Source organism: Labrus mixtus, chromosome 7 (assembly GCF_963584025.1).
Source record: "Labrus mixtus chromosome 7, fLabMix1.1, whole genome shotgun sequence".
In the NCBI taxonomy this organism is placed as follows: domain Eukaryota; kingdom Metazoa; phylum Chordata; class Actinopteri; order Labriformes; family Labridae; genus Labrus; species Labrus mixtus.
Window position 1 is genome coordinate 7,412,057 of NC_083618.1, and position 16,798 is coordinate 7,428,854.

Below are 16,798 nucleotides of genomic sequence, written 5' to 3' on the forward strand. Positions count from 1 at the left end.
CTGAAATAGGCCTGTCTGTTTTTCCTGTACAAAACCACTGTAGTAGGGTATAGCGTCTTACAGTAAGGTAAAGGGATTTTTAGTGTAGCTACATATAGTCAATTTGTATATTTATATTGTGTTCCATTTCTTAATTTCGAGTTTTTATCCTCCAATATCAGCTGTAGCATGTGATTATCCCATTATAATCATGCTCGTGTGAAACACAAGAGAACAGCAGAAGAGAACTTACACTTGTAAATGAGTGGTTTTACATGTTGGGAAGTTTAATGGTGCTTTGTTCATGAAATAAAAGGAAGTCAATTAGGCCTAACTTGTTAAAATTGGAGTGAATAGAGATAAAGAGATACACAGGCCATAAAGTATGGGGACCTAAGGGTATGTATTGGTCTTTAAATGTATCACAATAAGTAAGGTAGTCATACCAGTCTTAAATTGCAGAAAAACTTAAATAACAAGTAGGCCTACATGCTAACTGAATTTAGCTATGTCATCTTCATAAACAACAGTAGACCTAGTTGTTTTGGATGAACAGAGGGTGGAGCTATAATCCCAGTGATCTCTGGATGGGTGTTCTCAATGACTTGTAACTTGGTCAGGGCTCTTATTAAGGCCAATGGATCCAAATGTAAAGATAGGCTATTCAAAATCAAGTAATAATAGGCTAATTTTGGTCGTTATTAAATATGACAAGGGAGACACTAGTTTGTGTGTTCAAGGTGCTTATACAGGTTTTTATAAAACACATATAAATTGCTTTGGCACACAAATGTATTTGCTACAAATGCATAAACGTGACAAATAGCAACACAATTTAAAAATGCAGCTGGTAAATAATAATTACTTGAAGCCGTTGTCCGCGCATGCGTAGTGCAGCGCCACACTGCCCGCGCCGGTGGTGAATGCAACTAGGAGAAATTCAACTGCGTGATCTGGAGTACACAGAATAGGCGGACGCGGCGGTACCTACAATTTAAAGGGATTACGTCGCATAATTGTTTACAAACCGGACCAAGAGTGATTGGAGAACAGGTAGGAAGCCTAAGTGTATCTCCAGCCTCCCTTAAGAGTTAATATTTTTTTGTAACATTGCGAATTAGGTGGTGTATGCATCAACAGCGTATATGGCATGGTGCCGCATGTCGGCTTTTGAGTTCAAAACAAATGTGACGAATAGAGAAATAATATATCATGTCTTCACACCTCTGTTTCTGTGATTACCGGTTTGTTTTTGCTGTGACGTAGGCTTTTCAACTAGTTACGTAACAAACGCGTGTTGTCTTTGTCAGCTGAAGAAGTTTAATGCTTTGCATTTCCACGCCGCTCGTCCGCAGCAGAAAAACTATAAAGTAGGCCTAGCGCGAGGCCCCGGACAGCTATGTGACTGACAGCTGGACGGCCAATCAGATGCGAGAATCCCACTGAACCAGGATACTCCAACCAGTCATATGGGCCCATTGTAATGACGTAGATGATGGTTTCACTCGCGCTACGCACACTGGTTATAAAACACCGGACAATAGAGCGTTATTTTTCGCAGAAGTTATTTAAAATGCATCATAAACTTACTACACAACTTGCTGTCGTTGTAATTTCAGTACTGAATGTGTGGTTGATTAAAAAAAAAAATCATAAGGATGGCGGAAGCTGTTCAATAAATATTGAAGTAAATTATTCTGTATAACAACAATAAGTGATATCAAATCATGTTTCCTTTAACATGGAATTTATTCTGATAATAACTGCGCATTATTTCGCTCCTTTTTTTTGCATCACCAACTCTGGGTCTGTCTGCGCCCTGCCTGTCTCACTATCGTGGTCCGTCACTCTATTAGTGGAACTAAAAGGTCTAATTTTCTTTAAAATGTAGTTATTTGTTGAACGGGATAACGTTCGTGAGTCGGTACCGAAATGAGTATCTAAAAGCAGAAAAAGATAGGGTGAAATGTCTGTGCCATTGTCTCCTATTGTGTCTGTACGTGGGATCGGCTGACAAGAAAACACGTGGGCCGAGTTGTGTAGAGATATCCGGTTTTGTAGGTTGCACTCTGCAACCCTACAACTCTAGACCGTCTTCGCGATGGTAAACCGATTCAGCTGAAATCTGGACAAAAGTAAGACGCTTTGGCCTTTAATGCAATCGTGTATTTTGTAATAGCATGCGCGGATTTCATCGGTTTTCTTGATTCTGTACGCTCGACTAACGAGGCGCTGTTAGCGGGTGGGAATTTTCTGTGTAGCACAAAAGATTATCCTCCTCCACCAAGCCCTAAAGCCAGGGGACTGAAGCAGTGGACCACGCGTCTGTGATTGATGGGACTGCATGAAGAAACCGCCAATTTAAGCGAACATGTACACAGTAAATCCGTCAACTATTAGGGTTGGTGCATGATTGCATAATCTTCCACGGTACTGGTGGGGCTTAAAGCAGGAAGCTATGGACAAGCCCTGTTAGTTTTCTACCGTATGCTTTTGTACTCTGTTTGATTGGGAACGAATGGTACTGCTATTTAATAAAGCAACATGTAATAATTATCCTCATATTAATCAATGCTAGGTCATTATAAGCATGGTTTGAACGCCCGATCATTGAACTTGTTGTGTTAGTTAAATCTCCTTTTTGGAGTCAAAGCTGAGTTGTCGGTCCATTTTTGCTGCTTCATACTGTGTTGCGCTATATTTCACAGTGTAATCTGGAGCTTGCAACTGTTTTCACTGGCAACACATCTCCTCTGTATGAGCAAAAAATGTGGTTCCAATGCTAGAAAACTGTGGAAGTGGCAGGCTTACTCCTTAACACCAAAATTGCTGCTCAATTGTGAAAAGTGTTTGTTTTTCTCCCACAAATCTCCTGGTTAAATAAGGGTTGGTGATGACCTGAAAAAAAAAAAGAGAGGACCATATGCATAATCGTGTGCCAAGACCTTGATAGTCACATGTGTTCTCAGATAGACACAATACATGTTTCTCAGTCTTCTACACAAGGCCATGACTATACGTTTCGTTGCAGTGTGTTATTGACAGATATTTTTCGGTTTGCTGTGCGTGTGTTCACAGGAGAGAGCCTTGATGTGGGCAGTATGAGTAAGACGCCCCCTACCAGAAGAGGGATTTCATTTGAGGTTGGAGCTCAGCTTGAGGCCAGAGACAGCCTCAAAAACTGGTGAGTCATGGCCTCGCTTATTCCTCTCCATCCCAGTGACCATTCACTGCCGTCAGCCCCACAGTTCTCTCCTCTTTGAACCTGGGTCAGTTTCTCTATAGTCTAGAGACTGAGGCAAGGGTGAGGAAAGCCACTTAAACCTTTAAATGTATCACTGTTCATTTGCAAAGAAATAGATTGTAATGGGTGTGTGGTCCTAAGCAGCCTTTCACCAGATATGATAGAAAGTATTAAAGCTAATCTGTGCAGTTTGATTATATTATGCATTTTTGTAATGGTTATGATAAACCAAAGAAAGAAAACAGAAGTGTCATTGTTACTCAATGAAAGATGACTAAAAACACCATGTGACATTTGCACCACAAGCACAACAGTGTGAGCAGCCTTTGAGAAAGGACTATGGAATTCCTCTTATTTGTCACCTTGCAACAAATAAGCTCAGCTCCTAAAATGTAGGAAGTAAAGGCATTACTGGTAATGTAATCGATAAAAGTAAAAACAATACAGAACCATGTTAATACCAAGGAGTGCCCCCAGCTTACCATCTGAAGTTCAAAGTGTTGTTGATTGATTGTATTTATGTTTGGCATTCTCAAGATACATTTCTACAGTTTTCCACCATAATTATGTTTAAGATAAAAATATAAAGACCTTTAACTTCTCACTCCCCAAACACACATATTGTATTTCATATATCTTGTAGGTATGCTGCCAACATAGAAAAGATTGACTACGAAGGTGAAAAAGTACTTATCCATTACCGACAGTGGAGCCACCGTTACGACGAGTGGTTTGACTGGACAAGTCCATACCTGAGACCCGTTGAGAGAGTTCAGCTGAGGCGGCAAGGCTTGCAAGACGACGCTCCCATACCTGTAAGCATTTTGCATAAAGAAGATGGGAATGCCATCCCACTTCTGGATTATTCTGTGCCCCATTATCCTTTATTCCACAGTGTATTTCTTAAAAGCAAAAGGGTTACATATCAGTCCATCTGAAAGAGAAAACAGTTAAACCATGACACTTGAGTTTTATGTAAACGAGTGTAGACTGCTTTTACCTGATAGAAAAACCTGATTCTTGTCATTCATTGTCAAATGTAATAACAATGATAGTTCTGTTAGCATTTAACAGCTTAACCTCCCCTGAGATTTGAATAATGATCTACTTTACTTGATTTGATTGAATATCTGTGTCCTTTCTCCAGGGCTTTCATGTAAATGACAAGGTCCTTGCCAGTTGGTCCGACTGCCGTTTCTACCCCGCTAAAGTCATTTCTGTTAATAAAGATGGTGGGTATCAATGAACTCAGATGTTTTGCATTGGTATAGCGTGTCTAACTGTAACTTGGGAATATCTCGTGAAAAGAATGTGAGAACAATGAAGCAAATAGATCCCAAAATGGACTATTGTCCTAAAGCAGATCAGAAGCTTGCACTTGTTTCAACATTTTGGCTTATTTAAGACCAAATTAATGTTATTATCACTTGGTGTTTCGGGATTTTGTCTCTATTACAATTTTGTCAATATGGTATTTCGACATGTTTTCATTGAGTTCTCCTTTATTCTCCTCAGCATCCTACACTGTGAAGTTCTACGATGGCGTTATCCAAACAGTAAAGGGGATACACGTGAAGCCTTTTATTAAAGAGGTATATGACATCAACTATCTTGTATCTTGTATACATACTGTCTGGCATTGTCTCTATTTATTCTAAACCCTCCATCGATCATGTCTGGAGGACCATTTTCTTATTTTGCTTCCCAATTGTCCTTTCTTTGTCCTGCTGACAGAGAGGTGGTGTTTGTGGAGGGAAATCCCGATCTTCTGAAAGGAACATGGTCAGGAGGGCCCCAAACCGCAGAGACAGGAGGCTCCAGGAGACTGGAGGTCCAAAGAACAAGCGAGCAAGACGTAGCACCTCCGACCAGGAGGAGGAGAGCAACAGTGAGGACGAGGAGCGAGAAGAAAGAGTAGTTAACGAGAAGAAAGAGAAAATAAATGGTGAGCTGGAGGCTTCAACTAATATAAAACAAGAAGAAGAAATGCCAGAGCAGGCAGACCAGAACAAACCCAGGGATCCTCAAAAGGAGACAGAACTTACTAACGGGGTGAAGGTTGAAGAAGACCCTGAGAACGACAAGGAAAGGTGCCATGTAAATGGAGAGGTGAAGAAGGAGGAGATGGAAACAGATGGGAGTGAAACAAAGCCATATATAGACTTGCCCAAGCCATACAAAGATTCGCATTCTCAGTTGTCGGCACAGTCAGAGCAGGTGTCTGTCTCTATGACAACCAACGAATCCAGTGGAAGTGTGGAGCAGAAGCCAACTGTCCAATCGGAGAGCTCACAGGCTTCAGCAGATGTACCACCTCCCCAACCTGTGAAACGTAAGTGTTAAGGAATTAATTAGCAGGCTTCTTTGTGATCTGCAGTGTCGTGAAAACATGTGACATAGTGTGGTTGATTTCACATATAATCTTTGAATATGTCCATGACTGGAATACATTAATGTCTTTCTTCTCTCTCTGATAGCGGTAAGGAAACAGGGTTTCCACAACCCCAACAGATTCAGCAGAGAACCATGTGAGTACAATTTCAATCTTGAAGAGATGTCGTCATCACTTGTGTTCTTTGATGTACTTCCTGTTCAGAAATCAAATATATTCTTCTTTGTTTCAGTGTACCGTGTGATCAAAAATCAACCTCCCCCCGTCCTGTCCATCAACCTGGACCACAACCCGTTTAAGTGCAGCGCTCCTGGCTGCCCAAAGTCATTCCGTAAGGCCAAGCTGCTGCACTATCATATGAAATACTATCATGGTGAGGAGCAGCCTCTAGAGGGGGAGCGTAGCCCAACCAGGAATGTCCAGACCAGGGCCTCTGACAAACAGGTTACTGGTATGGATGGCCCTAAGAGAAGGCGGACCATCTCTGCTTCTATGCGTGAGTACCCCTCTTGACTCATTCAAGGAAAAGAGTTTGATTTGAAATTAGATCATGTGCTACTTCTACAATGCTAAAACCAAGTGCATGGTATGCTACAACAAAATGAAGGAATCCTCATCATTATGTTCATTAATTTGAGATCACATACATGTTATAAATCAAGGCAGTGATGTGGATGTCAAACTTTCCATCACCTCAGTATCAGAACTTTCAGTTTATATTCGCCCTGTTCTGTGATCTTTGTAAGACTCTGTTGGAGCTCCTGGTGCTCCCCGCGGTGAAGTGAAGACCGCTGGCAGACGCACATCAGCCCCGCCTCTCGTCAACACTCTGGGCCATCAGCAGAGGGCACTGCTGAGGGAGAAGAGCAAGGAGAACCAACTGGACAGGAATGGATGCCATCAGCTGTATAAGGACTCAGAGAGGGGCGGCTTTGACATTGGTCAGTATTAAGCCTGTATGTAGGTTATGATGTTATTTCACACATGAATGCTCGATAATTTCAGGACACTTAGACCCTGATTTTTTTCAGGAACTTGCCTTTCGCCTTCAGCCTTCAGCGCGTCTGAAAAAACAGACGAGCTGAAGGCCGCTATCACAGCGACCTGGGCTTCCAACACCTCTGTTCCACAGTGCTGATTGCCTCCATGCCACGCCACATTGATACAGTAATGTGTGCAAAAGGCACCCCAACCAGGTGTTCAGTAAATAAATGAACATACTTTCAGAACATATTTATTTTTTATTGGTCTTGTGTAATATTTTGAGATCCCGGTTTTGGGGATTTTCACGAGCTGTAAGTCATAATCAATATGATATAAACAAAAAAAGGTTTGACATATTTCACTTTGTCTAATGAACCTTGAATATATCAAAGTTTCAATTTTTGAATTAAATTACAGGGAAACAATTCAGTACATAATTAAAATACCCTGGCCAGTCACTCTAAGTGAATGTTCCAGGCTATAACCTGCTCAGTTCACACATCAGCTCACTGTGAATTAATGAGGATATTTGACCAACAGGAGAAAGTCCACATTAAGTCGGATTGACCAGCATGTTCTGTTCTGGTGCGTTCACATATCCACCCCAGCCGCACAATGATGGGACATTTTCAGAAGATTAAGATTAACTTTATTGATCCCCGCAAGGGGAAATTTCAGTTTTTACACTCTGTAGTCATGCAACACACACATGCACACAAACAGGATCCTATGGACATGCACTAAGGGAGGGATGTCAGGGTGACGGGGCGGCCCACGGTGGGCGCTCCTGGGCTGGTGGTGGGGAGGGGGTTTGGTGCCTTGCTCAAGGGCACCTTGGCAGTGCTCGGGAGGTGATCTGGCACCTCTCCAGCTACCAGACCAACTTCAATGCTTGGGCCGCACCGGGACTTCTCCGGCGACCCTCCGGTTCCCAACCCAAGTCCCTACAGACTGAGCTACTGCCGCCCTCCGCCCTCCAGAAGTGCAGTGAATGTGTGAAAGCAGCTATAGAGCCGTTAGGGTTCACGGTCTTCTTCTAGCTGCTCCATTAGCATGTTGAATAGTTACTTATCTGCCATCTTAGCCCTTCATAGACAAGATTTAACTCTTGGCACTTTTTTTGTTTCCAGGCTCATTAAAAGAGAAACTGAAAGAGAAACCGAAACAGAAGGACTTCCTCCGCATCAAGCTAAAGAACAAGAAGAAGAAAAAGAAGGCCAAGTCTGGTAAGAAGGGGTCCCTGGCATCAGGCCCCCTCACGTGTCTGCCGCTCTGCATGTGCACTTACTCTGACATTGTGAAAACGACTATCCTGCAAAGCATAAAGTACTCCATTCACTCCTCTTGGTGTGGTGGCTGAGCCTTTGTGTGTGGGAGAAGTGTCACATCTGTCGCTGGTCTTTGTCACTCTATTATGCCAATCAAAAAAGCTCCGGCTCATCTTCGTACTTCATGGCTTGCTTTTGCTCTCATACAGGACAAGTCAGGCAGAGCTGGTGACCCAAAGCTAGGATTTATTTCCGGCTCTGATGTTGATAAATCCAAACACAAATCCTATTTCTTAATCCTAATTCATAGTTGGCATTTAGATTTATGTTTAGTATGCACACAGATATTTCAGTTACCCTTCCACGTTGGTTTACATAAAGAAGCCTAGAACACGGGCCAGTATGAATTGATCAAATTCATTTTTCCAGCCTGTTCAAGAGTCTATTATATGTCAAAGTATGATGTGCCACAGTTTTTAACCTCCTGATGGGCTTTTGTTTAGCATTTTCAAAGTTGACATTTTGTTTTACATCTGCTTCCCCCCCTTCCATGTATTAACAGACTACACAGGTAGTGAGGAGAATATTGACATCTCAGTATTGGGTCTTCAGTCCAAATTGAATTTGCCTTTCAAATCCCCCCTCTCACACAATCACAAGCCCGAGGCCTACACCAGCAGGCCTGGATACAGCTACTCAGAGCAGATTCATGTGGATGGTGGGTATATATGTGCCTCTGTGTGGGTGTGTGCGTAGTAGCTTAGGTGTGTGACTGTACATGGCTTCCTCTCCCCTCCATCTTTCTTCTCTTTCGGGATTCAATCCATCATGCTGTTTGTTTAGTTTGAGCTGCATCATACCTTGGCCCTGTACTACAAAGCAAGGTATGGGGGTTAGCTGGTTTTACTTTAAATCTGGTTTGTATATTTATTCCTTTTTTGCCATTGAGGTTTTTCTTTTTAGATTAGCTTGGGTTACGACTGAAAGAATAAGCCCTAAGCTGTCTCACCATATAAATAGATCTAAAATGATGTAGTTAAATAAATCTAATTGTGGGGGAGCTGTAATGTTTTAAGCCCATAAAACATCAGACTTAAACAGTTGGGGATTTGTCTTTTGCCAGCTTTCTGTTGAGCATTTTTCATTTTTTCTAGTTTGCTCTTTGTTTGTAAAAAATACAGCTCTGCTGCCAGTAGCCTTGTCAGTGTTCATAGTTAGTCATATTATTTTATGTGTACAAGCTCATGTCTAGAAGGACAAACTCTTGTTCACTTAACTACGTTGATCTCAGTCATGGGACAGCCTAGGGCAGGGGTGTCCAAAGTGCGGCCCTTGAGGGGATTTTTTGCAGCCCGTGACTTCAAATGAAGAATCAGAAGATTTTGGTCCAAGGCCTTGATTAAGATTGGCACATTATCTTCTTTTTCTTTTTCATGTTAACAAGGGCTGAACAATATTCCTAAAATAGAAAATGTTCAGTAACATGTATGTTGTTGTTTTTTGAAATCTACAGCTTTTACTATTTTCCACATGAAAAAAAACTTATGCAGAGTTTTTGCAAACAAGCAGACTGTTGTTTAACCATTTAATGACCTGAGCTAAATGCAGAAAGCTTTTCCAAAAAAATGAACCACGTTACAGGCTTGATTCTGAGAAAAAAACAAACAAAGTAGAACGAAGACATCAAAATATTTGATTTCCTTTTATTAAAGGGTTTATTGAACAAGCCTTTTTATTCTGATCTACAAAGACTTACTATTTTTTCAACTATATTTTAAAAAACAAAACCTGTGGCCCGCGAGCGATTCTAACGCGACAATTTTGGCCCGCAAGAAAAAAAGTTTGGACACCACTGGCCTAGGGAGATCTGTGTTAACCTTGCTTTGCAGTACATCACAATAACTGACAGAATTAAAAAGAGTTCTGTTTTGGGTAAGAGCTGGTTTTAAGCATTGGTTGATTGGATCCTTGGCCTTTCTTTGCTTCTATGGCTTGCTTCATTATTTACTCCATAATATTCATTAAAACTCACATAGTGCGACACATGTAGCTTTAAAGAATGTTAATAGAGCTAGAGCTATATTCAGTCTCCTCTTCGTCTGAATATTCCTAGGAAAAGCTCAATCCTGACAAAATTTTGGCCTTCACATGAAAAAACCATAGTTCTGTTTATCCCTGTTATGGTAGATGAGGATAGCATCAGTGACTGGTCCACTGACAGCTGTGGGTGGAGCGATGATGACTTTGGGGTTGATTTGGACGTCACCACGCCTCCCCTTAGTATCGACTCAGGTGCTGTGGACACCAATGACCAAGAGATTGTTCGCTGTATCTGCGAGGTGGAGGAAGAAAATGACTTCATGATTCAGGTGAGCAGGTTTTTATGATAGTGCAAGCCTTTTTGTTAATCTGCCAGATTGCAATAGTGTTGATATAATATACTCACCTTCACCTCCAGTGTGAAGATTGTTTATGCTGGCAACATGGCACCTGCATGGGCCTTCTGGAAGACAACGTGCCAGACAGATACACCTGCTATATCTGCAGAGACCCACCAGGTAAGTAAGCTGAAAGAAAAAGATGTAGGAGTTACCTGAAGAAATGCAGTCTATAATTCCATTAATCCAAAAGTGTTGCACCTGAGAGAACCAGAAAACCATCAAGCTATTAGACATAGCCCAGCTCTTAAAGCTAGACTCATGATCACCTAAACCTGTAACCTGACAGCTTAAAGGTATGATATGTCAGTTTTTGGCCCGGTAGATGTCGCACCAGTCTCTTTGACTAAAAGAAACTCCTTCAGTGCACCACCTCCCCTCCTCCCCTACCACTCTCTGAATGTTTCTGATATGCTGCCCAAAAGTTGATTAGGTTCTCATTTCTTTAAAGTATTTTAGACCAGACAAAGGAATGTCCTCGGATCAGGAAGTCCACTGTTCCTCCTTCAGTTGTACCAACTATTTCGACAACACTTCCCATTATGCCTCTAGATACAGCGTCCCAGAGCCTGGCTGTCTCTCTTCCCCATAGTGGTGGCAGGGCTAACAATTTGAGAGGGAGGTATTTGTGTGAGCCTCTGAATGTAACATAAACAGAAGCTTAAGGAAGCACCGTCCTGTCGGTGTGAACACTGAGTCCAGAACAACAAACCCAGAGGGAGTTTGATTCAAATCTTTTTTGGGAAACTCATTACTCTGCAATATATTTAGTTAGGATATATAGTACGTATTTGATGACTGATTTATTAAGGTAAATGTTGCATAGTATACCTTTTACCCTGCAAATCCTACTTTAAAGAATATTTCAAAAGGTTAAACATTTGGTAGCATCTTATTGCAAATTGTTCATTTCAGGTCAGAGACAGAGTCTGCGGTACTGGTACGATCGTGAGTGGTTGAGCAATGGACACATGTACGGCCTGTCCTTCTTGGAAGAGAACTACTCTCACCAAAACGCCAAGAAGATCACCACCACCCACCAGCTGCTGGGAGACGTGCACCACGTGGTGGAGATCCTCAATGGACTGCAGCTCAAGATGAGCGTTCTACAGTGAGTACAAAAGAATTGTATCAAGAGACCATGAGACTGTTTTACTGTCAACTTCTGAAGTGAAATAAAAAGGGGATGATGATAGAAATGACTTGTTGTAGAGAAGGGTTTCAACTAAACCATTTCAGCTGCATTTAATTTTTTTCTCTTGTTCTGTAGGAGCAATACTCACCCTGACTTGCAGCTGTGGAGGCAGCCATGGAAACATTTAGAGAGGTCACAGATCAGCTCTGACTCATATCGTAGCAGTGACGCAGTTCCTTCTCCGATGACTCCTGATGAGGACATGAGCCGCGGCGAAATATTAATGTCCAATGCTCTGGAGAAGCTGAGCCGGGCTGCTACGGCAGCCGCTTCCTCTTCGTCCTGTTCTCTGTCCCCGTTCCCATCCTTCCAGGACTCTTACATTACCAGTGAACACTGCTATCAGAAACCACGGGCATATTACCCTGCGGTGGAGCAGAGGCTGGTGGTGGAGACCAGACAGGGCTCAGAGCTGGAGGACAGCATGAGAAGCACAGAGGAACTGTTGGAGCGGGAGCAGCGCTACGGAAGCCTGCTGGAGACAGACAAACCCAAATCAACAGGCACCGGTTACAAGGTGAGGCCTCATCCCACAACAGAATAAGAGGTTTAAAGTTGACATCATAGCACATTTGAACAATAGGGTCTGGATTTCTCCTCTCAACAAAGACAGGCTTTTTTATATGGAATACACAGGGCATGACAATAACTGAAGTTGCAATAGGAAACCCATCTGAGAAAAGGCCTTCACTCCACTGGCCTTCGGGGCAACTGGTTATTCAAAATCACTGGCCTAGGAAGATTACATTTGATTTGGAAAATAGCAGTCAAGAGTTGACTCTCTATCTGAAGAAAATAAACCGATCTGATGCAAAAGTAATTTATTTAAAAAGCTTTTCTAATTCATTGAGTTCTTTCTGCTGCTTTCTGGCTATAGAACAACCACTGGAAATATTCAGAGCCACATATGCATAACTACCTAGATTAAACAGTAAACAGAGATCCTCGGTTAGGTCATTACTTACTATTCATCGGTCAGACCTCAAAAGTTAAAGTGACCGAGCCTTTTCTGTTCAGTAGAATACTAGTTAAGTTGTAGAATTACCCGATCAGGGAATCTAACACACTTTCATCTCTTAAGTCACCTTTTTTGTTTTAGAATATTTGAACAACTGTTGATTATTGGCCTTTTAATTGTATTTAAAGGGCTTTTTAACTTGCTTAAATATAATATAATAAATAAAGGTATTATTATGATTCATGTAGGTAAGTTTATATATGCATTATGCTTTGTTCTTTATTTTATTGTTTGTATAACTACTTTAATCTGATCACCTTTTCCTTTCCATCCATTCACACACAGCTGCACTTTTCTCTAAATACAGCAGTTTGATCAGCTTCATCTCTTTTAACAGACGCAGTATGTTTTATAACGTCTTTTAACCCCTCTCATGTTTTCAAATGTTTCATTCAGGGATGCAGATGGCCTAAAAGTTAGGTTGTGCCCCATGTAGGCTATAGTCCTCCAAGCGGACGGCCCAGGTTCAAGTCAGCTTGTGGCTCCTTTTCGGCATGTTATACCCCAATTCTCTTTTCCCTGCTTCCTTCCACTTTCCTATCAATTAAAGGCATAAAGCCCCAAAATAAATGTTAAAAAAAAATATTCTCATAACGGCTAGTCCGTGAGGTTCGTTTGAGGTGCATCGTTACACAATGATCAAAGTGCAGAGAAACATGGACATAACTATTAAAAGAACACATCACAAGGAGGTACATCTTCGCAGCTCAATCAGGGAACATACAAGAGGAAATTACACTCCCTAGGAGCTGTGGAGCAGGCGTCAACCCTGACTCACACTCGTAAGTGAGGGGGGCAGAGCATGGTGTGTCGATTGTGATTGCAGGGCTTTCCAAAGGTACATGGAGTAATCAGTCAGTCGCAAAAAGTAGCCAGTCAGGAAGATGCATCGGCATGCCTCACCCCAGAGTAAAAAATGTGTATTATATCATATACACTATTTTTTGTGAGTTTGCTTACCCAATTCTCAACAGTTAGGGAATAATTGTAAAGGAGAATCAGACCTCTTAAAAATGTAGGTGTGCTGTGTTGTTAGCCCTGCCAAAACAATACAGTGTTCATTTAAACATAGTGAGACACATGTAATAAGAATTTTACCCCAGGACGTTTTGAGCAACAAACACTTAATTCTTTGTGATGGAAATTCAAATTTCAAAGAAAAACACCACATTATTAGATCATTATTAACATAAACATTAATGTAAAGCATTACTTAGACTGGCACTGCTTTAACATTAGAATGAAATAAAGACTCTGTAAAGAGCTAACATAACAGCCAAACAAGAAATAACTATCATTTCTGAAGATCACAACAAGTTTATGAGAGAAAAGCTGTGGTACGACCCATGACCCGGTGTACGACCCATGTCCCAGTGTACAATCCGAGTGTATTGAGCTACTCAATGGAGTGATGACAGTGAAGCTGTTGGCCGTTACTGCCCTTCAACTTTAATGTGTTTTTTTAAGGCAGTTTTAACTGGTCCTAGCAGGCCAGTAGAACATGCAATCGGCTGGGCCTGAACTCGTCACACTGCTGTTATAAGTCTGTGTTGAGCAAAGCCCATCTCCTCTGCTCCTAATTTAAGTGACACAGGAAACACAATTAAGTTTGTTTTAGTTTTTTTTTAAATGTTGTTTGAGGCTTGCCTTTTTTTACAGATGCTGATCACACCTTTTATGATGCAACTATATGCATCTATTTTAGTTGTTAGACTCTAGAGAACTTGAATAATGTGCATTTTCTTTTTAGACTGAGGTCAAAACCTGGTTGAAAAGAAACTCTTGTCTGAAAATGTCACCTGAATGTCTCTAGGCTTCCTTGGCTGGCTCTTGGTCCCAGGCTGACACAAGAGAAGAGGATGGAAGAGATCCTGGAGAGTCGGCAGATATCAGCAAGCAGCATCAGCAGAGGCAGATCAACCTGCTGGATCACATAGATGCAGTCCAGGACGAGGTCTCACACAGGATGGACTTCATTGAGAGGGAGCTGGATGGTAAGACCGGTTCTGGCCTTGACTTAATTAAAGTTGAAGGTTTCTTGCACCATTCATTTAAAAATGGTCACGATGTCTGCTTATATCTGTGGTTCATCAGCATAAATACTGCATAAGCACTGCTTCACCTCAGAAATGATTCTAATTCTAAAGAGGAGAAACTGAGGAGAGTGAGTGGGGAATGACACGTGGGAAAAGAGCCACAGGCCAGACTGTAACCCGGGCCTCCAAAACAAGCTAATGCCTGATTACCTTAATTAAATGTACTGAGACATGTGCATGTAAAACAAAAACGCAATTTATTATTTTGGACAGTAAAAAATATTCTTGGCCGATGAGTTTTTAAATCTTCCCTCTCATAATAGTATTTATTATAACGCAATAATATCCACTATAATCGCACAATTTCACCAAATCGAGCAGCACTAACTAAGAGCTTGGTTAAACACAGGTCTTCTGTGTGAAATTATAGTGCCACTCACTGTTGAGCTCTAAATGTAAACACATTTGACCTAACTCCCCAGATGATGTGTATTTGAGAAATCTAGAAGCTCACCTCTGGTTCTTCTTCTTCTTGTCCCCCTCAGTGCTGGAGAGCTGGCTGGATTACACTGGGGAGCTGGAGCCTCCTGAGCCCCTGGCTCGTCTGCCTCAGCTCAAACACCGCATGAAGCAGCTACTGACACAGCTGGGCAAGGTGCAGCAGATTGCCCTGTACAGCTCCACATGAGGGCGCCAGAGAACAGCCGCAGCTTTAGTCCAATGCAGCTGCAGAAAGAGTGCAGCTTAAGAAGCACACCGGACACTGGCTGCAATGAAACAAACCTAATGCAAGTGCAAGACTCTGATTGTTCAGCAAGTTCCTTCTGACCTGACATCTGCTGCTGTTTCTTCTTTTAAAACATTGTGTTTGATGAAATACAATGCTGCAGTCAGAAAGATTCATATATAATAATTATATGAACATTTATGGGACGGCAGCATCTTAAATCAGGATAAAACACAAGAAGTAACCTCGTAATCGCAGGAGAAAATCCTTAGGACCAGATAACACTTCTATGGTTCCCATGCAACTTTATTCTAATGAATACCTTCTGTATGAAGCTAGCGCTAAAGGTTGCTTTACATGCAGAAGCTTTATATCCGATATAGCTATTGAGTTCCAAAACATACACAGCCTCTTTGCAACATTTTCATAGAGTTGCTGTTTCTGTGTTAAAATGTCCCAAACTTAAGTTTATTGTAACTTGTCATGCCATACTGCATAAAAACTCTCACTTTTAGGTGTGGTCAGACAGTAACTTGAAGATTTCTTGTATGTAACGTGACTGTCCAACAGTCTGTTTAAATAAATGCGTCTTTTTTTGATCTACTCAAGAGTTTGTTTTATACTACACTGTGAAGTTATTTTTGTCTGGAATCAAAGGCATCTTATTTTCAGTTTCAGACGGTGTCAAGTGTGACTTCTGTTTTGTCTTAAGCGTATTGCTTCTTTTCTATGAATCCTCATCATTGTACTGGTTTTATCAGTTAATCTATATATGTCAGGACTGTTTCCCCTTCTACAATTTACTCTTTGCATTGTTGTTCTAGCACTTGACTTATTTTTTGCTGAAAACTGTAATGTGGACTTGTCTTTCTTTAACCTAGTTTCTTTTACTTTGTTACAAATAATACCTAAAAGACGTGTCAATTAGTTTTTCTCTGTCTCTGTTTCAGTTTTTCTTTTACACTATTTTGGTTGTCAATATGTTAATCAAATATTCTCCAAATTCAGATATTGTATGCTTCAGTACTGTAAGTGTCTGGCTTAGATGCAGGGAAATGTAAAAACAATGCAAACATTTGCTGGTACATAAATAAAGTCATTGTTAATACTCACTGTGGACATAATCTTGGCTATTTTCTCATTCTGTCTCTGACATGCTTGTATTTAGAAAAATGGTTTTAACGGTCTTTTTATCCAGACGATCGATAGCATCCTTTTGAGGTGATTTGAGGCATTACACAGTTAGATGGAAATTGGGGACAGCATTAGACTGAATGTTTAAGGAATGACCTTGTGACTGAGTTTTTACAGACATTTAGAAAGCTAATTGATGTCTTGCTGAGGTGTCCCTGAACAAGGCACCCAACCTGATGTTTTCAAAAGGATCTGTTCATGGACTGCTCTATTGTAAAACAGGATGGACAAAACTATGCCAGCAGTATCACCTGCAATTTGAAAACCTGTGGCCAAGCGGGACTTTTCTGGGTGAAAAAGGAAAAGAAAACTGAGATTCGCGT

At 41.3% G+C, this 16,798-nt stretch overlaps 1 protein-coding gene across 3 annotated transcripts; it reads left to right on the top strand.

Moving 5' to 3' along the window:
• The first annotated feature begins 880 nt into the window (after positions 1–880).
• Positions 881–16,393, top strand: phf20a (PHD finger protein 20, a). 3 transcript variants are annotated; one of them, XM_061042434.1, is made up of 17 exons: positions 881–1,032; positions 3,058–3,163; positions 3,867–4,038; positions 4,371–4,455; positions 4,739–4,815; positions 4,958–5,555; positions 5,701–5,751; positions 5,848–6,111; positions 6,362–6,556; positions 7,730–7,825; positions 8,430–8,585; positions 10,055–10,236; positions 10,326–10,425; positions 11,221–11,416; positions 11,576–12,017; positions 14,332–14,512; positions 15,100–16,393. In XM_061042434.1, the coding sequence occupies exons 2-17, from the start codon at positions 3,081–3,083 to the stop codon at positions 15,240–15,242; spliced, it is 3,021 nt and encodes a 1,006-aa protein (XP_060898417.1). In that variant the 5' UTR covers positions 881–1,032; positions 3,058–3,080; the 3' UTR covers positions 15,243–16,393. The 3 variants fall into 3 exon arrangements, with proteins under 3 accessions (XP_060898417.1, XP_060898419.1, XP_060898418.1); XM_061042435.1 differs by lacking the exon at positions 881–1,032 and adding an exon at positions 1,968–2,114; XM_061042436.1 differs by lacking the exon at positions 8,430–8,585.
• Positions 16,394–16,798: the final 405 nt, after the last annotated feature.

Bases quoted from the DNA above. Each gene is read 5' to 3' on its own strand.
- phf20a (XM_061042434.1), top strand. From the start codon at position 3,081: ATGAGTAAGACGCCCCCTACCAGAAGAGGGATTTCATTTGAGGTTGGA. The intron at 8,586-10,054 runs GTGGGTATATAT...CTGTTATGGTAG, and splicing joins AGAGCAGATTCATGTGGATG to ATGAGGATAGCATCAGTGAC. The intron at 10,237-10,325 runs GTGAGCAGGTTT...CTTCACCTCCAG, and splicing joins AAAATGACTTCATGATTCAG to TGTGAAGATTGTTTATGCTG.